Here is a 26,447-nt window from a genome sequence, read left to right as displayed (position 1 = left end):
TTGTCAACTTTGTGACGTGTTTCTTCCTCCAATTTTTGCAGAAGAATGCAGTGTACGAGACTTTTCCATGGTGATTCAACCTTCCATGAGGATGCTAGGTGTAGGAGCTGAACCACACACCCGGTCTTCACCCCTCTTCTTGGGGTTCTTATCTATTCATTTCCAACAAAGCTCCACTAAGTCTCAGTCTTTTGGCTATCAAACCACGTCACACCTGAACAAAGTAACTTCAAAACTCTGAAGGACAAAGTGGGTTTTTCCAGCAAGTTCTCAACTTTCCTGATGCTGTGAGCCTTTAATACAGATTAATATATTATGGTGACCCACAACCATAAATATGGCTGTTATTAATCATACTGTGGTTACGTGACATTCAGCCCGTAAGAGTTGTTTGGCTCCAAAGGTCATGATCCCCAGCAAGAGAGTCTCTTTTCCAGAGTGTCTCCTAGAGTCAGTACACAACCGGTCCTGTATGTTTTCTTAACAGCCTGAGATCTAGGCATCACAACATATTATATTCTTACAGTCTGAAGTGTCACGGCGAAGTTCACACATACTGTTATGTCATAACTTGTTGTTAAACTCTTTATTGAAAAAGGAGTTGTTCACAAAAACCACAATGATCGGGTTGGTTTTTTGACTGCACACCCTAAGACCGATCAATCTGGGCCTTAGCACAGAGTTCAGGGCTAAGGCTACAATCCCGAATATTGTTCTTGTCAGCTTATAAAGGCGAAAACCACATACAGAGGTGCAGAAGTGCTTCCCAGTGGTCAGCTCTGACTCGAGTCATTAGACACAACAGCTCATACTGACCTTTAGTTTGATGGGTCCTTTGTAAAGCTTTGTAGAATTTAAGATCAACAAACCTCACACATAATTGGATACACAGTCAGCATGGCCCTGCTCTAAGTCAAGTAATCTTTCTGTGTCAGTGACTGGCAGGCATAGAATAAAATAGCTACAGCTATGCTGGGGGACTGTGGGGGGGGGGACTCAACAATCTCCCCTACACTGTAAACTTACCTTCAAAGCATGAAGCTGCATCAGTTAACGGACATTCTGAATCCAGTTTTGAAGAATGCTGAATTTGGGGCTGGAGAGATGGCTCAGTGGTTAAGAGTATGTCTGCTCTTCCAGGGGTCCTGAGTTCAATTCCCAGCAACCAACTGTAATGAGATCTGATGCCCTCTTCTAGTGTGTCTGACGACACCTACAGTGGATTTATATATAATAAATAAATACTAAAAAAAGAAGAATGCTGAATTCATCTGGGTATGGTGGCACACACCTTTAATCCTAGTACTTGGGAGATAAAGGCAGCCTGGTCAACAAAGTGAGTTCTAGGACTACCAGGGTTACATGGGAACATTCTGTCTCAAAAAGCCAAAGAATGCTGAACTCTGTCATACACTTTTTATACAGCTAAGGCTTCAGTTCTCCTTGTCAGAGACTTGCTAAAGTATGAGGCAACTGCCTGTCACATTCCCACTTTATTTTAATCACATTTACTCATTTTTTTGGTTTGTGTGCCACAGTGCCCATGTGGAGGTCAGAGGACAACTTTCTGGAGTGGTTTTCTCCTTCTACCTTGTGCATCCCAGGGATCAAACTCAGGTCCTTGGCAGCAAGAGCCTTCACTTCAGCCATCTTACCAGCCCTGTCCTCGCTGCCTTTTGAAGAATAACTAGTCTGTTTTTCAAAGTGGCTGCCATTTCATCTCCCATGAAGCAACGTGGGCTTCCAAGCTCTCGAGAGTCTTGACATAGTTCACATTTTAATCACAGTCGCAGACTGACTGTAGGGGAAATGTCAACACACCTTCATTTGCATTCTTGATTAGAGTGATTATCATCTTTTTGGGTGCTTTGTGCCTGTGCATAACCCATGGAGGTCTGAAAATCTTTCAGTTAAGATTTGGCTAGAGCAAGTGTCCTTTCTAGCTCCTTTAGCTGGATATTGCCTTGGGTAATCATCATTCGGATTGTGTCCTGTGGAGGGAAGGAGAATCTAGTCACTGTCTTACCAGGTTAACCACGACAAAGTTCTATTATCGTATTTGCTACACTCAAGAGCTACACTCGGCAGTGGCTGGTTACAGGTTCTAACTGTGGGCTTACCACACCCAAGGCACTATATTAAATTCCTTCACCAAAAGAATCCCCAACAAAAAACCCAGTGGTGGGATGTAGAAAGCCGGCTAAGCTACACAGTACAAAGTCAGATACTGCTGCAAAACAAATGTAAAACATCCAGCAGGAACGCAGCAGTGGTCAGTGGCATATCCCCGGATGTGGGCTAAACTTTACAAGCTCAGTAATACAATGGGACAAAGGTGGGCCCAGCGTGTTCTTGCTCTCACCTCTTCTGTGACATTTTTGTTTCTTTTAAATTCTTCCCTGGCCCAGTCCTGAAGGTATTTTCGGTCGGAATCACTTGGAACTTGCCTAATCGCTCGCAAAATCTTTCTGTAGAGGAGGAGAACTTGTTGCCTTCTCATGAACTGCTCAGGGAAGGAGAAACATAAATTACTACACACCCGCCGGCTCCACCTTAGCAGAGAAAACTGTAAGCACAAATGTCCCTTTGGTCCCCGATAGCAAACAGAACAAGACCAAAATCAAAGTTCATCCCGGCGGTTTGCGTGGGTAGGGCACACCTACCACCCCGCCGTCCCGAGGCTGACTCAGGCTGTAGGCCGAGGTCCGCGGTGGCTGTGGTGAGCCAGCTCGCAGGGAGGGTGCTTCCAAAGACCACATAGGAAAGAGGCAACCCCTCAGGAGCGGAGCTACCTCCGCGGGCACCGCCAGCCTCCGCCTAACCCCACGCGGTCAGGACTACGCGGGCCCTCTCCAGGCGGGCGCCCCGGGCCCGCGGGGTTGAGAGAACAGCGGTACCTGCTTCAGCGTCAGGGCCGCGGGAGGCAAGCGGGAAGCCGCCATGTTGCCTAGGGCAGCGGCTGGGATGCACGGGCGGAAGTGAACCTCGAGCACCTGGACCCGGAAGCGGAAGTAGGGGACGGGAGAACCTGGTTCCTAGGAGACGGACGCGCGAGTCCTCCCAACACTCCCACCCCGAGAATGCTACAAGGAATTCATCACCTAGGAGCTTAATCGTTTTATGGGAGGGGAGGAATTATGTGCTTTTTGGAGCACCCTTGCTTGTGTGTAACCGAAAAGACCGTCCTGGAATCAATCTTTTCTTTTTTTTCTAAACCTTTCGCGGCCCAGTGCACTTTCCCTACTCATGAGGCCTCTCGCTTTTTTGTTTTTGTCCCCCACACCACATACTCAGAAATCGGATTATTGAATCTCTGCCGGATTATTTTCCAAGTAGCACTACGTGAAGTCAACATAGAACCAAAAATGTTCAGCTATGCAGTACTGAGCATCTGATTGCTTCATTTGTGACCTAAGCACTCTTTCCAGCTGTACGCTATGGTTTCATCTCTGAACCATAAGAAAGGGCCTCTCCCTCCTCCCTCGCAAGTGTTTCCTATGGAACTGCTGAGAACTGCTCCAGCCGCGTATCATTCTCGGCGTTTAGATTCTCAGGCATTGTGAGAGACGCTTCTCGTGTTTGTTTGTTTGTTTGTTTTTCAATTTTTCTCTAATATGGGATCTTGAGAATCAAATCTGTATTATCAGTTTTGGGGCAAAGCACCTTTACTGTCTGAGCCATTTTAGTGGCCCTTGGATAATTATACACAGAGCTTTAACTCTAGATTAACTTACTTGTTTCCTTTAAGAGTTTACAATTTTATCTTCTACTCAAGGCTGTTGTAAAATTGTAATTTTCTGATCAGTTTTGTATTTACTTCATCCAAAAGTTATGTTCATTCATGGCACAATATGGATCTCAGCCCTTTTCCAGCCACTAGACTAAAAATTCAAGATAATTTATTAAATAATTCTTTCTCTGCTCATTGTAGTAATCTTTTTGATGATAGGGTCTTTTGGGGTCTGAATAATCTGATCAGTCTTGTTTTATCTTGGACAAGTACCAAACTAAATTTTGCCTTTTGGTTGTTGTTCTGACAGATCCAGTAGTTTATTGTTAGGATATTTTATTATTGTTTTCTGTGACCCTTGGAAAGGCGTTAAGCTATTTCTTTCCACATCACCTGGGGATATTTATAAGAATTCTGAATTAGTGCTGGGTCTACGTTGGGCACCGAGAACAGGTATTTTAAACATTCATTTCACTACAATCATGCTAGCCACAGGCAGTGTTGTATATGGATATATATATTCCCTGTCTCAAAGATTTATATTTTGAGTAGAAAAGCTTTGAAGGTCAATGCAGTGTTACTAAATTGACTGAGAGTAGGTTCTCACCCCAAATAAACTCTCAGCACCAAAGCTCAGGGGACAGCACTTTTAAAGACAAAAGACACAATGTTATTGTCAGGTGTAAGTCAGGGGAACCTGGTAGCATTTGTTTTGGCTATACAACCAGAAGATATTTTCATTATGCATCTGATACATAATCCAAACAGGCTGCCACGGTGGATTTAACTGTTTGGGGTTTGAGTGACTAAGTATGTTCCTGAGCACACACAACATGGAGTCAGGGAAGATCAGGACAAGAAGGTATAACCTTCATTTCTCAGTTCTGATAGTGACTTTAATATTTGATTTCTAAGAAGGGGCAGGTGCTGTTCTTTAGGGTCATTAGACCTACAAAGGATACAGGGAGACATGGGGCCCATGAGTGAGGTGTCAGCATGGACTGCAATCAACCCAGTTATGGAACCAGAGATGACTGGCCTTTTAAATTTATCATTTGTAAGAACCAATTGGTATTTAGATGCTATTTAAATACCAGTTTAGATGCACTGTCTCCTCTTCCAGAGGTCCTGAGTTCAATTCCCAGTAACCAATTGGTGGCTCACAACCATCTATAATGAGATCTGGTGCCCTCTTCTGGCCTGCAGGCAAACATGCAAGTGGAATGCTGTATATGTAATATCTTAAAAAATTATAAAATCCATGCTTATCCAAAATACTTTAAAAACCCTTTTATTAAAAATATAAGCTATAGTAGCTTGAATAGGTATGGCCCCATAGCCTAGTGTGTTCGAATGTTTGGTCAATAGCACTCTTAGGAGGTGTGGCCTTTTTGGAATACATATGGACTTGTTGGAAGTGTGTCACTGTGGGGGTGGGCTTTGATGTTTCTATGCTCAAGCTATGGCTAATGTGATAGTCTTCTGCTGCCTGTGGCTCCAGGTGTAGAACCCATCTGGAAATTGCACCAATTGAACCTGCATTCATTCACTTTTATTCTTGTCTGATCTGGCCTGTATTGAGTCAGCAGAAAGCCAGTTACTTCCCAGCACCAAGTCAGCCGGCGTACCACCACGTTCCCAGCCAAGATGATCCTGGTCTAAGCCTCTGAAATTGTAAGCAGGCCTCTAATTGCTTTCTTTGACAAAAGTTGCCTTTGTCCTGGTATGTCTTCACAGCAGCAGAACAGTGACAAGGACATTAAGAAACCAGGTGCTCCCCAGTGACTTAGCCCCAGCAGCCATGTCATCACCAGCCACAACAGCCAGCTGTCTCTCTGTCAGAAGAGGCTTTGCACTTTCCCCAACTCCACACCAATAAATCTCTTGAGTGAGACCCGTTGAGTGCTGTGATCTTTGAGGCATTCTTTGGCACTGATCCATCAAGGTACTCCTTCCACCACAAAACCCTAACACTGGTGTTTTGTGACTCAGGATATCCTGGTGCCTACAGCCTCCCCCCCCCCCCATCTTCACTCTACCTGCAAAGACTCATTTTCCAGCCCACCACCCCACTGAACAGCAGCGACTGGTAAGTTTTTCCTTTGGTTGGTATAAATGATCCCTGGATCAGAGTGACTGTTGAGCATTCAACACGCCTCTGGTATTCTTGGATGTGGAGGTACCCCTGGCCATAGTCTTTAAGGCTTGGTTGATCCTTTCCCCAGGGTGAGACTTCATTTTTTAGCTCAGTTTTCACCTTTTGGCTTCATTTAAAAGTCCTGGTACCGGGAACCATGGTTTCTTCTGGTTTTTCAGTCCTGATCCCTGTCCAGTGCAGTGACAATTTACTTAACAGCTTGTGTCTTTGTTTGGTCCCCCCGAGTCCTGGGGATACCTTGGACTTCAGGCTTTGGACTTTTCCCTTTTCCTCATATAAGGGACCAGTGTAGCCCCCTGCTGATCGACATTCCCCCAGTCGTCTGGATAGAGAAAATGCTGCTCATGCTTTCAAACAAAATCATTTTGGGTCATTAGGCTTCTGTGACTCAAAGGCATGGGTCTACTGCCTTTTCTACAATGGATCCCAGTAGATCACAAATAATGGCATTGTTAACATATCTAGTTATCTTGTCAACACGAAATTGGCTTGGATCCGTCTCATATGGGTCAAATGGACTCCAGATAGGTACTGTCAATCAACAGCCTGTTTCCCCACCTGTCCACTCCACCTATTCCTGACGGTATGATCTCTGTAATCTTGGGACTCCCCCAACTACCAGGACTACAAGCCTAAGTATCAAATGTACTCCCTGGATAATAATTCTCTCTTAAACGCCTTTACTTTCCTTCCCTGGTCTCATCTGTTCCAGTAAATTTCAAGTCACCTGCTAGGTGTTCCTTCAGGCTATGCCCCAGCCTCAGCCTGCTCCAACTGCTGCCTGCATAGCCAGCCCCAGGTGGTGCTATAGGGCCTGGAGAACGGGTTTCTTGGGCATTGATGTTGATGCAGGAAGCAGCTTCAAGAGCATGGTGCCCCCTTCCTGCTTCACTGGCCATTTCTTCCTATTTTCTCACTCTTTATGAGAAATGAGAATGTTAGGAGACGGGTTCTCCCAGCCCACTTTCTGTGACTTAAAAGCCAGCAACCAAGTCACCACCAGCCATATGTGACAAGCATGCCCTTTAAAAGGTCCTGTCGTTAGTGGCCTTTCACCCCTCCTACCTTGTGTGGTGTGATCTTTACAGCATCCACACCCACCAAAGTACTCTTCTGGAGATACCCAAAAAACCTGTATAGACTTTTAGGTGTTGACCGGTTTCAAGTTTTAACCAGACTTTTTCATCTTGGAATTTTACAGAGTTTTAATTTTTTAAAAAAGATTCCTCTGGAAGAGCAGTCAGTGTTCCCAACCACTGAACCATCTCTCTAGCCAGATTTATTTATTTTTATTCAAGAAAAATAGATGAAAAAAATTTTACAGTACATATTTAATTTTTTCCTTTTAATTTTTTCTTAACTTATTCAAGAATTTTAAAAACATTTTATTACACTGTAACTGTCTTAGACCACACCAGAAGATCATTCGATCCCATTATAGATGGTTGGTTGTGAGCCACCATGTAGTTGCTGGGAATTGAACTCAAGACCTCTGGAAGAGCAGTCAGTGCTCTTAACCACTGAGCCATCTCTCCAGCCCAGAATTTTTACAGATTTTTAACCCCCTACCCAACCCTACAGTCTCACAGATCCTGAAACTTTATATTTCAACAAAAACTTCAGAGATACCAATGACCTTGACTAGGGGGTACTTTTTGTAAACCAGACCCAAAAGGGAAGGAAGCACTCAGCTAAACCTCCAGCAATTACATAAATACCCTTTTTAACTTTATATTTTTCAAAATCTATTTAAATACAATATCCCTTATAGCCCAGCGATCAAAGGCAGGGGAGAAAGATAGTTAATAGGACAAGGGGATGTGGACTTGTTTAGAAGCTTTATTGGGGCAATTCCAGTCTTTGTTCTCAGCAGTTTAGTTCACTTGAGAACGATCAGCAGCAGCTTGATCCAGAGAGTACAAACAAGTCCGCAGAGGCAGCAAGAAGCTTTGATGTGTTTCTATGAAGTCACAGGACTAGTGTCAGTCAGCGAAGCCCAGTGAAGCCCAGCAAGGCAAACCAATGCCATAGCCCCGTCTGTTGCCGGTTTATACTTACACTCTTTCCAAGCATCACATGCCCTTTCAGCTTCCAGGAAAACATGACCGGTCTGTTCTCACCAAAACATCCTCTCATAAGACAGCTTCCAGAAAAATACACGACATAACTGAGTCTCCAGAACCAGAAATTCCCACTTCTACCCAAGTCAGGGAGCCAACTTGGATCTGAAATATATAGGACAAATCCTATCTCCAGAAACAGTTTTCCAGTGAATTAAAAACGTATGACACACACAATTTATGTTATATATGTATATCATGTACATATGTGTGTGTATGTATGTATATATATGTCCAAAAGGTATGATATAACTGTCAACTGAGAAGCTGAAATAAAAGCAAGCACCCCCAGGCCTAGTGGTGCAGAGACAAAGGCAGAACACAGGGCAAGAACATCGGAAGAACGAGAGTGCCATTTTATGGGTAGACTGAGCAGAGCCGAGCTGACTAGGTTTGGGTTCTCAGCAAGCCTGTAGGAGCCGAGTGACAGAGAGGAGAGGGTGGGATCAGAACCTGAGAGTTAGAGAGCTCAGAGAAGAAAAGACTGGGAAGGAGGGACCAAGTGAGGCGAGACACAGAGCCTGGTAGGGAAAGGAAGAGGTAGCTGGAGACCCACAGACAAAAGACAGATGGACTCAGAGGACAAATTTTCCTACAACCACGAGGATAATCCTAGGAAGGGACAACTCACGTAGCAGGTGACAAGGGCAGTGGATCTCTGCTAAAGGTGAGGTGCAGGCTGGAGAGATGGCTCAGCGGTTGGGAACATTGCTCTTCCAGAGGTCCTGGGTTCAATTTCCAGCCACCACATGGTGGCTCACGACCATCTGTAATGAGATCTGATGCCCTTTCTGGTGGGTCTGAAGACAGCTATAGTGTACTCATATATAAATAAATAAACTTAAAAGAAGGTGCATACACCAAGTTGGCTTTTGATCATTAAATCAAAGATCTTGGAGAACAGACCAGCTCTCGTCTCAGACAGAAAAGGAGACAAGGCAGACATTGGTAACAAAAACGCTATTCTCTGTCCAGAACGCATTCAATCATTCACACAATTTGGCCAGCCAGCCATTAGAAACCCAGGTCTCCCAAACTCATCAGAGTCAGAATCAGAATCCCAGGCCCTCTATTGCTGTTTCAATATAGCATGAGTCAAGCAAATGCCCAAACCTAAAAGAGCTCATGAGGCCTGGCCTTCTCAACTAGAACTGAATTTCCCCACTGACTGGGAAGAGTTAGAGTGACGCAGATTCCTGTGTGTGTGATTTCCCTGGACTTTCTCATACTACACTACACATAGTAGTCCAGACTACTATATATAAGCTAAATTTAGAGTTATTAGCTAACAACGAAGGGCAGGCTCTTGCCCCCAAAATATTGAACATCAAAGCTCAGGGGTACAGCTTTCCTAAAGACAAAATCTGTAACTGTCAGCTGTAGGTCAAGGGATAAGGTGACATTTCTGGCTAGACACTCAGCAGGCACAGTTTATGGCGTCACCTCAGTCACTTCAGTAAGGACTCCAGGTAACACACAAGCACTGGTACCGAACAGTACTCTGGTTTTCTGTCAGTGGTAGAGATGGGGGGTGGGGGTGGGGAAGGAACAGGAGAGCTAAGCAGGGTAAGAAGCTTGCCTGGCGTATTTACAGAGCCCCGAAGGACTTTTTTTTCTTCCTGAGACAGTGCCTCACTACGTAGATCTGGCTATCCTGAAACTCACCTGCCTCTGGCTTCAGTGTTGGCATTAAAGGCTTGCACTACCCCACCTTGCTTCTGAAGGGCTTTTCAGCTGGAGAAAGCCACTTGAATACCTCAAGTAACATGAGGTGGAACAGGCAAGACAAATGGTAGAGATGTCAGGCTGGATGTGAAGAGCTGCAGCCACAGTACAACCAGAGGCAAAGGCGGGAAGATGGATGTCAGTCATGCCAGACAGATGGCGGGTAGGAGTTTGATGGAGTTGTAAAGGAAACACGTGGGTGAAACTTCAAGTCAGGTTATGCAAAGATACACAAACAGGCAGACCGCGTGGAAAAGAAATGGTGTTATCTGAATATAGCACACCATTTCAAATATACGGAGTCCAAAAATACTAGTATATTTTAAGTCTGTCACCCAAGTCAGACTCTGTCAGTTACCAATGGACAATACTTAGTGGTGGTCTCAAAAGATTACCCTAACCTCACAGTTGTTTGAAGTACCAGACGGTACTCACACAGTGACGAGGTCTTGCTGCATGTGACCTATGATTGCCTGAGAACACCAAACCCCAGCCCTGCTGCTGCACCTTCACACGGCTCTGCGGTCTTGCCCCTGCCGTCGGGTGCCGAGACAGTGTGCACTGCTCCCCCACACCCACCTTCACAGGCTTCTACTAGATGATTCTGAGGTTGTCGTGATGGGAAAGTTATCTTAGTAAGATTATGCTGACAGTATGCAGATGGTGCTTAAATGAGGACTCAGCTATCTGGTGAGTCCGGGGAGCTGCAGTTAGGCGGCAGGGGCAAAAAGCCCATCCTTCCTCTTTCCTGTGACGACCAAAGTTGAAATGGCACCTATTCATAAGAATTCTACCCCAAACCCCAGCACTACCCTATGGGCAAAGAAATCACCATAGGTACATGATTTGTGAGGCCCTTTCTCAGCTAGACATGTTGACTGTAACTGTAGCCAGTGTGAAGAGTTGCTTCACAGAACAGAATCTTTATTCTGCTCTGTGCTTCTGTCAACCCACCTCTCCCTTGCTACAAAGGCTGCACGCGCAACTCAGGAATCACAGATCTGAGCAGTGAGGCACACCGTTACCATACCGAGCTATCAGTTTGTGTGTCAGCATGGGCTGATTAGCAGACAGGATCAATTCCTAAGCACACTTTACAATCCTGTCTTATTTTCCATACTCCATTAAGAATGACCAAAGAATAATTCAACAATTATTTAATACTTTTCAGAATATAAGCTGCATAGCATTTTTGAATAAAAAATAATATAACTTTAAGTACATGCTTTAGGACACTTTGTTAAACAATAAGCAATCTGTCTTTGATGACCACCACATAAGGGTGGCACACTTCACAGTGTCATCTGCAAACAGACATGGAGACAGATGTACAGTACAATGTCTACAAACAACATTTAAATAGAATACAACATATGATTTCAAGTATTCAGACACTGCTTTCTGGCCAAGTACAACTGCCCCCAGCCCCACTCCAAGGGCAGCAGACCGTAGACTACTGTGCTGTGCGGGTGAGAGGAGGAAGCTGTTGAGTCCTTTCACGACTTTTCACAATGGCACTGGCTTGAAAGCAGTACAAGGAATAAATTTCCTCTTAGTTATCAGGGGAAGGATGGCTAAAGAAATAAATGACAGCAAGGGGCTACGGCAGCCCGAGAATGAGGCAAGGAGAATCACCTGTCTGTTACTGCATAGTCTCCGAGGCAGCCACTGGGAAGGGCCCAAAGCTGCTTATACGAGAACACACCATCTGAGTCTCCTGCTTTCTAAGCAGGGGAAGACTTGTCCAACCAAGTGACTATATGTAGAGCTTAAGGCAGGGACCAGAGTGAAGCTCCCTTTAGTCCTCTGACCAAAGGACTGGCAAAATGCAGCCCATGTTCCTGGATTCACTTCCTCAAGGTGTTGAGCAGAGAAAAACAAGTGGCTGAGCTGTAGAGAAGGCGCAGTGTGATCTCTACCTGGTTCCTACTATTACCTGTGAGCGTTCTGTGCCCAGTACAGCAGGGAGCCCAAGAGCCTGCGCTAAGCTTGTCTATGTTGCAAATACAAATGTACAGTGCAATAAAAATGTTTTTGTAACTGTTGGATACATTAAAAATCAGATCCAAGATGAAGCAGTATCACTGAGCTCACACAGCTGTATAAAAGGGAGCTTGGGGGAGGGGCCATGGTCCTGTGGCCTCAAAACAGACTGTGCTGTTCTAATGGTCAGATGCAGTCACCAGCTCAAACCACTGCCTCAGGGCATCACTGAGGGTCTCAGGAAGTGCATTCACATCCCGAAGAATGACATAAAATGGAAATGGGAACTCTTCCATGTAGGATCGGATTTCGGGCATCTCTCCTGGTCCTTTAAATATTGGTACTTTAATGTCCAAGATAGAATCCTGTTAATAAAAGACATTTTGAAAGAAAAAGAAAAATTAAATAGATTCTTGATGAGTTCATTGGTGACCTTGTTAGTTAACAAGAAAAGCCGACATAAGAGAAACTTCCAAAATGTTTATGAAGAAGGCAGCTCTTTTTCTACTTTTATGGAGAAATCCCCAGTTCCCTTGCCAGTCAGGATCAGTGCAGCCTACAGCTATGAGTTCCTCAGACTAGGAGGGCTTGGTGCATCTCCCAGTCTCTGCTCCCCCACCCACGATCCTGTGTTGGGAGAGATGCTCGCCACCGTGCAGGGCTGTGTGGAGCCTGATGAGTAGCTGAGCACCAGCATCCCAGGACAGAGCTGCACTTACACTTCTGAGCAAGCTCAAGGTGCCTCAGATTCTGCAGAATTGTGGCGTTTGGCACTCACCCGTGAATTGGGATTATCCAACACAACAAAAATGACGAAGATGTTGGCATTCTGGGCGGCCTGGACCGCTGCTAGGACTCTGTCTTTGCCCTCTAGGAAAAGGCCTCGTCCATCAGAAACTATGAGAAGCAGTTGGGCAGTGTCTGCAGAAGCCATGCATTACAGAAAAAGGGAAAAGGCAAACCCATGTTAACAACTGGAAACCATGTGTGGGCTTTCTAAAGACAGATCCCCAGAACTGCCACATTCTGCACTCAAACAGGAGAGACAAGACAATCAGTCAGCACAGCAAGAGGGTCAAGTTTAGATCAACTCCACTAAAGGCAAGCATGTGGGTGACAGGAGGCTCAGCACAGAAAGGCGCCGACAAGTTCAGCCCTTGACTTGCATGACAGAAGCAGATGTTGTTCTGTGACCTACATGCTTAAGTCCGAATAGGCCACAGAAGTGACCCAATTAGTAACCTAGACGTATGTCTTCCAGACTTCATATACTGCCTTCTGGACTTTTCTATACGGGGACAATTTTATGTCCCTCATTTCCTTCCCTTTCCCTCTTTTCCATGACAGAATCAGGGCTAAATAATTGTCATATTTCAAGCCTGAAAGCAATCATAATTACATTAAGCCACTTTTAGATTATATTCTATGAGTGTGAACTTTACACTTTATTCCATACACCTTATTCCTATCCAACTCTGAACTTAATCTGTCATAATTTGTAACTAGTGACTATCAATTATAAACCTTAAAAAATGAGTTCTGCATAAATTTGAGAATAAGTAATGAATAAAGAATTCCATCAACAACAGAGTTTCATCTTTTTGTTTGTTCCTATAGAGAGTATTTTTAAAAGGTGATGGGGGATTAGAGGGACTCAGAAGACGGCTCATTTGGTGAAGTGTTTCCTATGCTAGGAGGCCGACCTGATTTAGGATTGCCAGCCAGCACCACACAAGTCCAGTGTGACAATGCATTCCTGTAATCCCAGGGTTGGAGAGGGGGACAGAAGGAAACCTGCAGTTTGATGGTCAGTTTGGGTGTGAGCTCCTGGTTCAGTGAAAGACCCTTTCTCAAAGAAAAAGAAAAAAAAAAAAAAAGAACAAATAAACAAGTAATCAAGGAAGGTTTCCAAAGTCAGCCTCATGCATCACAGACACGCATCTGCCCACAAACATGAACACGTATAATTCACTCACAAATTACAAACAAAAGACAGCACAGAGAGATAAAAGCAAAGATAGAAGCAGTTTCTTAGCACAGAGGAAGAATGTGGCTCACCTGGACTGACGCTCTGTGATAGCTTCTGGGCAGCTGCAAACATAATGGCTACAGATTCTAGAAACTAAACAGAACCAGCACAAATTAATGCAACTACTTAAGCTCCCCTCTCCTAACTACAGAGATTCCTGTGGCTTCTGACCTACGGTCTGTCTTCCTGATGTGCAGAATTCACTACTGAGCACTGATGTGCCTAAGTACAGACTAGATTGTCACTGGCTAGGAACTCTATTTAGTGTTCTTCAGGACACTTCAAAAGAAGAAAAGACAATTACTCTCCTTCTTTCAAGGTAGTAAACCTGTTGAGCAAAATAGCAAGAGCTAAGAATGGAAAGGCCATTGTTTAACTTTCTTCAGACATCTCTAGCTTTACTTCTCAAGATTTTGTCTCTAGCTTTAAATGAGAGACTAGGCCCAAACCCACCTGACTAATAATAGGATACCAGACAGTAACTTTGTTTTCAAATGTTTCAAACTGCTCAACTGTGCTGAAGTTAATGATCTTTGAGGAATGAGAGAATGGAGTCAACCTTGGTTAAGAGATGCCAAGAAAACTGTTTTAGTAACACAGAGGCTCAAGTGACTACTGTGTACTGTCTGTCATGCTGCCTGTCCTAGTTCCAGAATCTGTCCAGGAGGCTCAACAATTAATGTCTGTTACTATCAGTTTTAGAATTTGTGCAAAACAAACTTTGACTTCATCAGCATACCTGAGCAATCTTAGTCTTCCTTTGTTGGAATTTGCAGAGCCGTAGAATCTGAGACCCTGAAGAATCATTAAACTGCTCGTGGAATGGGTGCAACAGCTTTACTGACTCTCCAAAGCTTAGAAAGAAAAATCAGACACAACACGATTTCCCTACTGCGGTTAGAAGGCAACATGCCCATATCCCCTGAACTCAGGAGGCAGAGGCAGAGGCAGAGGCAGAGGCAGAGGCAGAGGCAGAGGCAGAGGCAGAGGCAGAGGCAGGCAGATCTCTGAGTTGGAGGCCAGCCTCCATGGAACAAAGCAAGTTCCATGACAGCCAAGGTTACACAGAGGAACCCTGCCCAAAGAAACAAAACAATCGGAAACCAAAGGCCGTATTAGGGGATGGAGAGATGGCTTCAGGCAGCTAGGAGCATCTCATCCAGAGGACCCAGATTTGGATCCTACCACCCACTGGTGGTTCACACTATCTGTAATTCCAGTTCCAGAGATCTAACGCGCCCCCCCCCCCCTTATTTTTTGCTTCCAAGGGTATTTCATGCATGCGGCACGCAGACATACACAAAGGCAAAACACCCATACACATGAAGTAAAAATCACTACAACAAAAACAAAAAAACTTGTAAGGGCAACATTACCTGCACACTGCAATCTGACCCACTTCTAGGAGTGTTAGAGCATTACCAATCACAGCCAATGATTCAAATGCAAGCTACAAAGATGAAAGAGTTTAAGGCATCAAAATCCCCCTACATCAGTTTGCTTCAAGACTTCACAGAAAACATTTGTATGGCCAACAGGTAAACAATAGTACCAAAATGTCATACAACCAACTCAGGCTGGAGTCTCCTGAGCCCCTCTCCTGTGTCTATCTGCTTAAACCCAAGTGCAATACACTGATAGGAATGGTTTGCTCTACATACTATGTAACAACAGGAGTTTTGATAAACATGTCCCATAAAGGCAAATCTCCTTTCTTTCCTACAGGAAGAACGCCTACATAAAATCTTTTCTATGTAACTAAAGTTACGAGTTTGAGTTTGAACTAATTCTCAAGTGGTAGAGTCAGACATAAGAACGGAGTTACAAATTTTATTACCGAACTTTTCCAAATTCCAGTGTCTTTGCAGAGAACGTTTCTCTGTGTATACTGTTGTGAACCTGTTTCCTACCCCCAGTGAATGTCTTCCTTCAACTGTGGATTCTGTCTGCATTGCTTGAGATTTCTCCTGCCTTTTAATCCTTTAACTGGCAGAGAAAGCAGGTCCAGTTTAGACCCTGGACTGTAACACTGACGGAAGAGTGTTGGGGAGGAATGAGTTAAGAAAGCTGAAGAGGGAGAGAGGCACCTTATATTTTTGTATTTTGTAAGAAAAGCCTCTGATTATTTTTCTTTCCCCCTGAGTAGAAGGGGAAAATATGTGCTGTGGCTTGTTTTTATTTTTAGTGCTTCATTACTCAAAGACCCTAGAAAGCTCTAAGATAACTGCAAGTCAGTAGACAACTGGAAATCCTTTGAAACAAAATTACTCATTTTGAAAATAACACATAAAAGAAAGAAAAAAAAAATCCAGCTCACTATAAAATAAAGGTCAGTGAAAAAAATAAAGGATAAGGCTATTGTTCATTTACAAATGGTTACTAGCATGCTTAACTGACTGGTGCAAACAAGGTCGCCAATTTGTGGGTCCTAAATTTCAGGGTAATGAGTAAATGATAAAGCAGGGAACGTGAGGTAACTCGGTGGCTTCCACCTCATTCCCTTCACCGCTAAGCTGTGAGGTAGCCAGGCTGAATGCAGCCCTTTGCACACCTGGTGTAAAGTACACAACCGTCACAATTCCACATTAGTGCAGCACAAATATATCTCATCTTAGACCGGGGATGTACCCTAGTTAAGGAGAGTTAACCCACTGCCTTCTTTGGATACTGCCCATTTTAACATTTCAAAGTTCATTATCTGCAGCAAATCCAAAGAGATTTAAAAGTCAAATCACTCAATTCAAAAGCTTTACAGAGACAGAACTTTAAAGACACAACAAATGAAAATCTGGACAAGATTGCTAATTGGCCTTTGTAAATGGTGTAATTTTTTTTTTTCATTTCTCTGATCAAACATCTGTCTGTAGCCAAGTCTATCAGTATTACCAGGCTGCCTGTATGAAGGACAAGGGAATGAAAGAAATGAAAAACAACCCCTCCTTCATTTTTAATTCTTTTTTCAATTTCTGGCCAGAATTGAATTAAACCTAACATAGTAAATATATATAGTAAACAACCCACATGTGAAGAACATGCTGAATGGTGAGAAAATTAAAATTCTTAATTGCCACCTGCATAAATGACAGCAGTTTTAAAACAAATTATTTAAAAAAGCATTAAGCTAAGTATTTTATATACACATCCTTTAATTTAGTCTTCATCACTGATGAAGGTAAAAGTGAAACAGGTAATAAGCTGCCCATAGTAATGAGGAGATGGGTGTAAGCTGGACTCAGAGGGCGTGGTCTAGCTTCTTCCAGGAGAGCACAGCTATTTTATGTCAGCTGCTGGCTTACACCAAATAAAAACACCGAAAAAACCTAGCACCCCTAGAAACCAGTGTCAGAAATCCCACGGTGTGCAATCTTAGAACACCCCTTTCCAGATGGAGTCGTCACATCCTTTTGGCCAGCTATCCTGAGTTCCCTGAGACAGCCCGAGGCCCTGAGCCTGCTGCTTCTCCCCGTTACCTGTTTGGTGTGGTTGTCTACCATGCTGGAGGAGTCATCAATAGCCAGACAAATCTGATACTGCCGTTTACTGGGCTTCGTCCTGCGAAGCCAAATCCTGTCTTTTCGAAACTGACTGGCAATGTACGGAATGATCTTCCGCATGTTCAGCCGCTTCCCTGTTCGATAGTCTCCTCTGTTACAGGAACCAATGGGAACAAAGATGAACAAAGGCTTATGCTTCAGAATTTTAAGACAAAAATCACATCATTAAAAACTTAAGAAGTCCCAGTATCAGATAATTAGTCCTCGGGCAAAATGGAAGTGTGGATACCCAATGCAGACTGTAATTCTAGCCAGAGCCCCAGCCTCGGATCTGACTGTAATAACTAAGCTTTTCCAGAAGAGCCAAAACACATTTATAGAATACATAAATAGAATTTATAGAGAGTAATTTCTTCTGTATTGAAGCTTCATATGCTTCCCTTTTTTGCTCTAAGTCACGACTCTGACCAAATCTCTGTGGTTCTGATCGTAGCTGAACCATGAGCACAGTAAACAGCACCATACCCAACGCTGTTCCCACACAGTAAGTTGCCTTCATTTATGTATTTCCTCAGCACAGAACTGCATACACACACGTGCACACACAGTTACTATTCACAGCTAATGGGGTACAGCAGCAGACACCACAATAGTGTCCAGACAGCAGAAACAGCAACCCTATAAACGTTTAGTGCTGAGTGTAACTGAACTGGTCGTTCATGACCTCTGAGAGCCTCAAGCAGGGGAGACTTACCTTAGTTTGGCTGCCTGTGTAGGTTCTAATAGGAGACGAAGCTGCTCACACAGCTGTTGTGAAAGAGCTGCAGTTAAGACTAGGTAATTCTGCCACATCTCAGTTGCGGCCTTCTCCTAGGACAGCACAGTAGAAATTACTATTAGAATGCTGAAGCAGAGAGGAATCTGCAAAAGCCTTCTCAGCGAAAGCACTCTAAAGCTTCTCAGCAACCAGTGATCCAATCAAATAAGACCCACTTGCTCCCAAATCCTCTAACATTCTTGGGGGTAAGGGCGGGGGGTAAAGGCAGTTAACAATGGGGATTCGGAAATGACGCTCAACAGTTTGCTCCCGGACCTGAAGCTTTGCTCATCAGGTTTCAAAATGGAGAGTGACAGTGCATACAAAGCCCGTAATAGCATGGACCCATGCACACAAAGGCTTGATACTGCTACAGCAGAGCACGCAATACATGAGGGTGACAGGCGTGCACACATACCGTCATTAAAATAAAATATAATTCACACAGCCAGCAAAGATCTGGAAGACCGCTCAAGACTACATTGCATCAACTTTTGCCTAGCTTCCTTACAAAGCCAGCAATACAAGTTAAAGGAACCAGATCTGTTTCTTTTAAAGATCGGGAGATATGGTGGCAGAATAGGCAGAATCAGTAGATACCCAGCTTAGACAAGTTCTCAGTATGGTCTCCATCGGCTTTAACAAAGGGAACTGGAGCTAAGCACCTACTGAGTTGTCTTTAAGAGAAGCAGCAAGCCATTCTGTGGAAAAGAAAAGCAACCCAACTACCGTGACTTACGTCCTCTGCATCCCCACAGCTGTGCGCCTGCCATGTCTCCAGCTGCCTTTCCATCTCCTGTCTCAGCTCACTGATATCTTTTAAAAAGGGCTAAGAAGGAAAAGCTACGGTAAGCGGTGACCCAGGCTGGAATCAGACTTATCACTGCCAGTCATCCTGTGGTATAACCTTGATGCGGTTGTAAGCTTAATCTCACAACTCAAGTCAAACTACTATGGGGCAAGGCTCAGTTACAAGGCTCCTGTTGTTGCTGGAGAGATGGTTAAGTTAGTGCATGACTTGCAAGTGTGACCAAATTCTAGCCTCAGAGTCATGCCAAAGGCCACGCTGCTGATGCAGTGCTGAGAGACACACACGGGCCACTAGAGCTGGCTGCCCATCCTCCTTAGCGCCTTGGAAGATTCTAGGACAACCAGTCTCAAACACCCAAACAAACGAGCAAACAAAAGCCCTCCCCCACACGCCCAAAACCAAACAACCACCACCACCCCTACCCCCACCACGACCACCCCCACCCCCACCCCGGACTGCTCATGAGGAATGAAGCCCGAGCCTGCCCTCCGGCTTTCACACACGGTAAGCCTCACTGACCATCCTTGTACCCACCCCCAAAGGAAAAAAAATTAAATAACTGTCATAAATTGTCAATTGTACATAAGTGGTGGCCCAGGTTGGGATGCCAATACCTAAGAACTAGTGTTACCCTAAGTCTGGTCACAATTTGTAGTTAACAAAGAATATTCCATTTCCTAAAAGATTATCTGTCACACCAAAAGTACCCTCCCAATTTTTGGTGAGATGATATTCCAAATGGGCTTCCATCAAAGTTCTAATGTAACTTAAACCTAAAAGTCCACAGAGCAAGCTGAGTGCAGTACTTGGAAAACTGTATCCACAAGGAATTGACGAAGTGTATGAATAGTTGAATCTCGGCTTCTTTCTGGCCTCTCATTCTCTGTCTCCTGGTGAGGTGCTGTTCTTGGGTCTTCGTCTTCTGTTCTAAGTGTTTGCACATCCACCTCCATCTCCCCAGAGCCTATTTTCATAGAAGGACAGTTTCGTTATTACGTGATTCACTAGTGCCTAACAGTGAATCACACCTCAGCTCGGTCACCAATCTCCACATGCTCCATTCCCTGCTTTCCTTATTCTATGCATATACCTTATGTAATAAAGGAATGTCTGCAATATTCAAGAACATACTATTCTGCGTTTTCAAACATATTTTAAAAAGATTGTTTCCCCTTGATGACTGATCTTCAAGACTCTTTCCTGAGATCATGATAGATGAATTACTCACCTAAGCCAGAGACTAGAATAGCAAAGAGCAGACGTGACAACAGTCCAAAGAGGACAGAAAGCATAAGTCTGCTCACTAAGGACTTACCAGAGGCTGCAGCAGTCTCTGAGCTGACTGCCTCTGGCTTCAGCTGCTCTGTGTCCTCTGCTCTGATCAGCTCCTCCTCTGTATCCATGAGGATATCTTCTGTCTCCTCCTCCTGATCCACTCCGGAGGCCTTTGCAGTCTGCTGCTGTTCACTGCTGGCCACGTCTGCCAACAGTGTGTAGAGGGACAAAGCTTAATTGTTCTGCAGAGAACGGTGATGCTGAGTGGATTATCATCTCGATCACACCCACCTCTTAAGATTCTACTAAAGTTATTAGCACTCCACAGACCAACCACGGGGCTCAGACTCTTGCTGGCCTAAATACCTGCTTCTGAGAAGTTATAGTGTAAGCCCACACTATATGGAAAGAGAAACGGGCATTTATCTGGGTTTTTATTGATGCAAACAGAAAAGACAGAGTGGAGTGTGGACATGTCACTTCTTGAAGCAGCTACTGAGAACCATGCTTGAAGTAGCTTATGAATAGAAACACTAGATATAAAATGGGGGAAAGAATTCTCACAGCTCTCAGGAGATTTGAGAAAATCTACATAACCATGTCTCTGATAGCAAAAGCTGAGAGTATACGCTCGTCAAGGCACGATCCAGTCTCTCTGTGTGTTTATCTTTCTCTCCCATAGCAAGAAGATTTCACATACATGGCCACAAACCTGCTATGTAGTCAAGAATAACCTTGAACTTCTAATCCTCTGGAGTGCTGGGATCACAGGCACCACTTAGCTTTATGTAGTGGCAGGAATCAAATCCTATCAGAAGCTATGACACACTGCCTAATGTGAGAAAGGAGCAAGCCCATGCTCCAGCCTGAGGGTGGATCTGGACCAAGTATGTATACACTGATCAAGCTTCTCTTTCGTGTTCGAAGCACATAAGAGAAACAAAGCATTGCCATCTGTCCTGTGCTCAGAGGTACAGATTACCATACAGTTTACTTCAGGAAGAGAGGAACGCAAAGACAAGAAAAGTGTGAAGACTGGCCATTGACCTCATCCTCCCCATTTCTATTATGGCTGTTCACCACTCAAGGACATTTTGGGAAAGTTCAATATCAAGGAACTGAAGGTCAGCACCAGGTTTACAGCGTGTGGCCAGCTGTCTATGAGGACAGAAGGCTCACCCCAGGAACCCTGGCATTTACACTTGGCTACAGTTACTTTAGTAGAAAAAAGGATGTATTTCTGCCTTATAAAAATACTGTATTGACAGAAAAAGAGTTAAACAGCTCTTTGTTCCACTTTTACTTTGCCCTGAAGACACAGCCACGTGGCACACGCCCTCAGAGAAATGCGAGCAAATGTGAGCAGAAGTGTTCCTAGCACCATACCATAGGTCTGTGCATCATACGCATCACTGCCTTGTTTGATGTGTTCAAACGTGTCTGCATCCTCCACCTGGGCCCGGGGCTGGGCTGGCTCCTGCTCAGTCTTTCTGTCTGTGTCCACCGTTCTCAGCCTCTTACACACACGCTCATTGTGGTCACCTACGGAGCGTTCATTGTCAGCCTGCCCAGGTCTCCTCTTAAAACTCTGCAAGAATGAAGGAGATCATCAGAACCTGAAAGGTGAAATCTCAAAGCAAACAATGCTTATTCCCGGGGACAGTCACACAACACTGGGATTCAATACAGCTATTAAAGGAATGGGCTGCTATACTCGTACATAATTTTCTTTCTTTCTTTCTTTCTTTTTTTTTTTTTTTTAAAGATTTTTATTTATTTTATGTATGTGAGCACACTGTCACTGTCTTCAGACACACCAGAAGAGGGCATCCGATCCCATTACAGATGGTTGTGAGCCACCATGTGGGTGCTGGGATTTGAACTCAGGACCTCTGCAAGAGCAGCTAGTGCTCTTAACGCTGAGCCGTCTCTCCAGCCCTCATTTACTATTTATAATCACTTTCATCACAGCATCTTTTCTGCTTGCCTTCATCTAAATTTAATGAAAGAATGATAGAAACCTGTGTATTTTTGTTGGTGTGTTGCTGGGAGGAGAAACGTGCAATCAAGTTGGACTCATGCCCCTCTGCTTGGTTTGCATCTGCAGCTCCACTGCCATGATCCTAAGAGATCAACCCAGAAAAGGAGGAGAGAGAAGTTAAAGCCATGGCTGCTGTGTTGCCCTGGGTCCAATTCTCTCAGTGGTCTACTAATTTCAGTGGGCTACCTCCCTGTGTGCCCGCCTGCCACAGAATTCCAGCACTAACAAAGCCCTGCTGGCACACAGTGGCACAACACTGACACTCCTGGGGCCCTGGCTTTGCTCTGATTGATTCCTTGTCTAAGGGAACATAATGTCTTGTTCTGAGCAGACAGAACAGCCTGAAGTGCTACCATTAGACCACATTACTACTAGGTCAAGAGAGAAGTAGTTTCCTTGTGAAATTAGAACAGTTAGAAGCCTAGCAAAAAGCAGGGAAAAAGTCAAACACCATTAGAGGTATAGGTTTGTCCAAGAAGCCCCAAATACGACCTTTCTTTTCTTGAAAGTATTTTGAAAACTAACACAAACCTGATACTCCCATAGAACTTCAAACCTAGTAACTTTTTCTTAGTAAGGACATCACCCAAATAGTCTACGAGACACATTCTTAATTGTTTCCCAAGAAGCATATACAGAGAGGCAAATAATCATTCTCCCCAAGAATGGGATATGAGTCTTTACACATCAACAAACAAACCAACAAAAACAGAAGAAAGTAACAGCTCACACGTGTTGAAGAGACCATGATTTCAGACAGACAGAGGCAATGGAGACTCATCACCTCTTTCCCCTGCTCCTTCTCTGGTGCAGCCCCAGCTAGTTCCACAGCCTGTGCACTCTGCACACTGTCCACTCCAGTCTGCCCACAGGACTCATGCTCTTTTCTCTCTGTGGCCTCTGGCATGTCCTCTTCAGCATCAGACTTCTCCCCTTCCTCCTCCTCCTCCTCCTCCTGCATAGAAAAACAAACATGTTATAGAGAATGAACCCAAGACACCTAGCAGGAGGAGGGTGCCCACCCACTCCTTGCTAAGAGAAGGGGGACTCTGTATGGAGGAAACTAGTTAGTAGAGGGTTTTCAAGTAAAACGTAAAACACCTCACAAAAGATTCTGCTGGCAGAGTGTTTTTCCTATTGCTTTTAATACAAGAAAAGCTCCACATCTCATAATACCTGGGGTTGAAGATCTTTGTCAACAGGGCTGACACCACTTTCTCCACCTCCATCAGTGGTGGCCTTGTCCTCCTCCTCCTTTTTCTCCTCCTCTTCCTCCTCCTCCCCAGAATGCTCCTCTGCATGGCTGGATGTATCTTTGTCTTGGTCATCAGCTCCTGTATCCATATTCTCCTCGCCTTCACTGGGGCCTTCCTCAGGCTCATGTGGACTTTCACCTTGATTGTGACCAGCCTCCGGCTCTTCGATCTCATGGTCTGTTTCTTCGGTATCTACTGTTTTTTCTTTGATCTCCAAAGGATTCTCTTCTGATTGAAACAACAATTTTTACAACTCTTACTTTCTTGATCTGGAAGGTGACTAAATAAGTATTTTATTTGGGCATGCATGTGGTATGGGACAGATGCAGCCAGATACATGTGGATACGGAGGGTTAACTCAGGCTCTCAAGCTTGCAAAGAAGGGACTTCAGTGACTGAATGATCTCTGAGAGGTTCCAAATTTTATTTATTAGAAAAGTATCCCTATACTTTGAACGTTTCAGGAAGCTACTAGCCAGCAACACAATTGTTCTTTGGCTCATACATACTAATCTAAATGAGCCTAAATAAGATGGATATTTTAAGGAAGGCAGGATACTATACTCTTTAATCTTAATTTATGTGTATTTGGATGCTGAAATTAGGATTAAAATCAGATTCCAAAACTAAAAATTTCATATACATGGCCTTAGGTCATTCTTTGTAACTTACTTTTTTTGTGTCAACATATATCTAAAAATTATACATAATTATAATGAACTTTCCTAAGTATTAACTCAGCCAGCTCAGTGAAGCTATCTAGCATCTTTCTGTGAGGCTGAGCAGCCTCAGGCTCTTCAGTTTCCTATTATCCTTAGGGGAATCCCTAGGGATGGAATGGGTAGCAGAGGCTCTAGGTTACTGTCATAGTTTTGTATGACCTTCTAGCTAACACCATTATTTCTCCAGAAGAGCTTGAGAGCCCTGACGGATCAGGACCGCCTGGTGTGCACATTAACCAGTGACAAAACATCTCCAGTCCTTCACCATGCAAAATGCAGGATGGGAAGAAACAACAGAGACAGGTATGCTGGCCTATGTGTTAGAGGGTTATTTCTGGCCTTGTCATGCCACTGGCCAAAAAGAAATCAGTACTGCCATTGCCAATGACCTCTAGCTATGAGCATCTGGGAAGACATACCTTCTGCTTCCTCATTGTCTGTGTCCTCGCCACCACTTTTGTCCTCGCTGTCAAGTTTTAAGTCGTCTGGAAGGTCCAAGGCCTCAGGTTCTGGCAGCTTTTCTTGATTGCCATGATAAGGGTCTACCTCATTCTCATCATATTCCCTCTTTGGGATAACAATGAGAGAACAGGAAGAGCAAAAATCTTATAAAACCAAAGACTATGATTTTTTAATATTATAACACATTTGGTAATTTAATAGTGTTTTTTGGTCTTTCATGTTAGAACTTCAAGTTTCGTCTTCTCTGTAGATTCTAAGGGTAATAACCTCTCTGCTACTTAATGTTATAACCCAAAACTTATGAAAAAAACAAATGACCACAGATCTTAGTTTCTAAAACATAGCTAAAGCCAAACAGCACATTAGCAGAAACCAATAATTAAGACACGATAACAAAACGCTTTCCTAACTATGGCTCGTCATGTTGACTGCTAAGACTGCAGCAACGCACTCTACCACGTCTGGCTCTGATGCACAGGAAGGGAACGTGTCTTAGACACTCGGAGAACTGTGGTCTGTAGTCAGGAGGTGAAACACCAAAGGCTCATTACCTCATCAATTTGTTCATTAATTTTCTCTTGGCCTTGTTCAACATCTTCGGGCTCTGAGTCTTCCTTCTCATCTTGATGTTTTTTATTTTTGTTCAAATTTCCAGCATCCAAGTTGTCATCTTTAGCAACAAGTTCAGAATCTTCCTAAATCAATAAATAAAATTCACATGAGACCATTTTCTAGCCTTCATATACAAATGAATTCTGCTTTCAGGCCCAAGTGGTGCAGATAATCTGCAGATAGGGTACCACTACTACCAGTCCTGATGAGATAACCAGCTCAGTCCGCTCCAAGAGCATCAAGAACAGGGCAGAGTGGATCTGATGGACAGACACATACTCTGCTCCTGCATGGGGAAAATTGGTTTGGCATGCATGTTCCCTCCTCTACAACATGGCATCTCATGGGAGGACTTACTCATGCTGCTGTACGCTCTGAATATGAGGTAAGAGAGAAAACAGAGAGAAGAAAGAGGAAAAAGGAAGAAAGGGAATAGAAGTCAGTCAGGGTCTACGGGGTTCGTAATTACCTCATCCATCCCTGGTCCTGTCTCTTCAGCTTTAGTGTCACCATCTTCGTCTTCTTCCTCATCATCTCCCCAAAGCCTCTCATCTAGTTTGTCAGCTTCCTCACCATTGAGGTTGCCCATTTGCTTATCCAGGTCTCCATCCTCACTGTCAGACTTCTCATCGTCCTCTTCTGAAAGGGAGCACCTATACTTAGTTAGGTAGACACTTCCCAGAAAGAGTTATTAGGATCTACCCGTTTCTACAGAATGCTGTGGGTAGATGTCAACTATTTCTACCAGGCTTTGCAAAAATCATTTGAATGAAAAAGGACTTTCAGCTGTGAATAAACAGTAAGAAGAGCTGTCAGGATGTCTGGTTTTAATGCTGGGGAGGACACTAGCACCCACACTTAGGTTTAGTTACAATTCAGATCTACGATGTGACAGACAAGTACTCCCCAATCTTTTCTTGAACATTTCACTATTTTTGTACAAATACTTCACTATTCATCAGATGTACAATTAATGGGAGAGTTCTTTTCTTCATCTTGCTCTCTTTGATGCTGTATATACTCTTATGCTTTACTGGCAAAAATGTGTATTTTCTTGTGCTGTAAATTAGCACTCATTTTTGTAAGGCCTTCGCTTAAAATAAAATACTTTATTTCAAGTTAAAAGTTTCTAAGTAAGTAATGAATTATGGCACAACATGCCAGGTGATGACGTGCTATAAAAACGTTGTCATATGCTTATAACGAGGCGCG

The 26,447-nt window shown here is 43.9% G+C and overlaps 2 protein-coding genes across 2 annotated transcripts in view; both read right to left on the bottom strand.

Moving 5' to 3' along the window:
- Positions 1–242: 242 nt before the first annotated feature.
- Positions 243–2,958, bottom strand: LYRM2 (LYR motif containing 2). Its single transcript, XM_080938707.1, has 3 exons — positions 2,898–2,958; positions 2,363–2,503; positions 243–1,991 (listed from the first exon to the last, which is right to left on the bottom strand). The coding sequence occupies exons 1-3, from the start codon at positions 2,940–2,942 to the stop codon at positions 1,911–1,913; spliced, it is 267 nt and encodes an 88-aa protein (XP_080794833.1). The 5' UTR covers positions 2,943–2,958; the 3' UTR covers positions 243–1,910.
- Positions 2,959–10,889: 7,931 nt separating this feature from the next.
- MDN1 (midasin AAA ATPase 1) overlaps positions 10,890–26,447 on the bottom strand; it is a 111,364-nt gene continuing 95,806 nt past the window's right edge. The window contains exons 86-102 of the mRNA XM_080938695.1: positions 25,705–25,874; positions 25,175–25,318; positions 24,581–24,728; positions 23,360–23,667; positions 22,968–23,129; positions 22,164–22,265; positions 21,529–21,730; positions 20,183–20,347; positions 19,674–19,831; positions 18,796–18,885; positions 17,994–18,109; positions 17,216–17,390; positions 15,122–15,195; positions 14,485–14,599; positions 13,775–13,838; positions 12,495–12,637; positions 10,890–12,081 (exon numbers count right to left, since the gene is read on the bottom strand). Coding sequence (XP_080794821.1) covers positions 11,896–12,081; positions 12,495–12,637; positions 13,775–13,838; positions 14,485–14,599; positions 15,122–15,195; positions 17,216–17,390; positions 17,994–18,109; positions 18,796–18,885; positions 19,674–19,831; positions 20,183–20,347; positions 21,529–21,730; positions 22,164–22,265; positions 22,968–23,129; positions 23,360–23,667; positions 24,581–24,728; positions 25,175–25,318; positions 25,705–25,874 — 2,522 coding nt within the window. The 3' untranslated portion in view covers positions 10,890–11,895. The remainder of the gene's footprint in view (positions 12,082–12,494; positions 12,638–13,774; positions 13,839–14,484; positions 14,600–15,121; positions 15,196–17,215; positions 17,391–17,993; positions 18,110–18,795; positions 18,886–19,673; positions 19,832–20,182; positions 20,348–21,528; positions 21,731–22,163; positions 22,266–22,967; positions 23,130–23,359; positions 23,668–24,580; positions 24,729–25,174; positions 25,319–25,704; positions 25,875–26,447) is intronic.

The sequence above is a fragment of the Micromys minutus genome, assembly GCF_963924665.1.
Source record: "Micromys minutus genome assembly, chromosome: 26".
In the NCBI taxonomy this organism is placed as follows: Eukaryota; Metazoa; Chordata; class Mammalia; order Rodentia; family Muridae; genus Micromys; species Micromys minutus.
The sequence above is the reverse complement of the archived record's forward strand: the minus strand, read 5'-3'. Positions and strand labels throughout refer to the sequence as shown.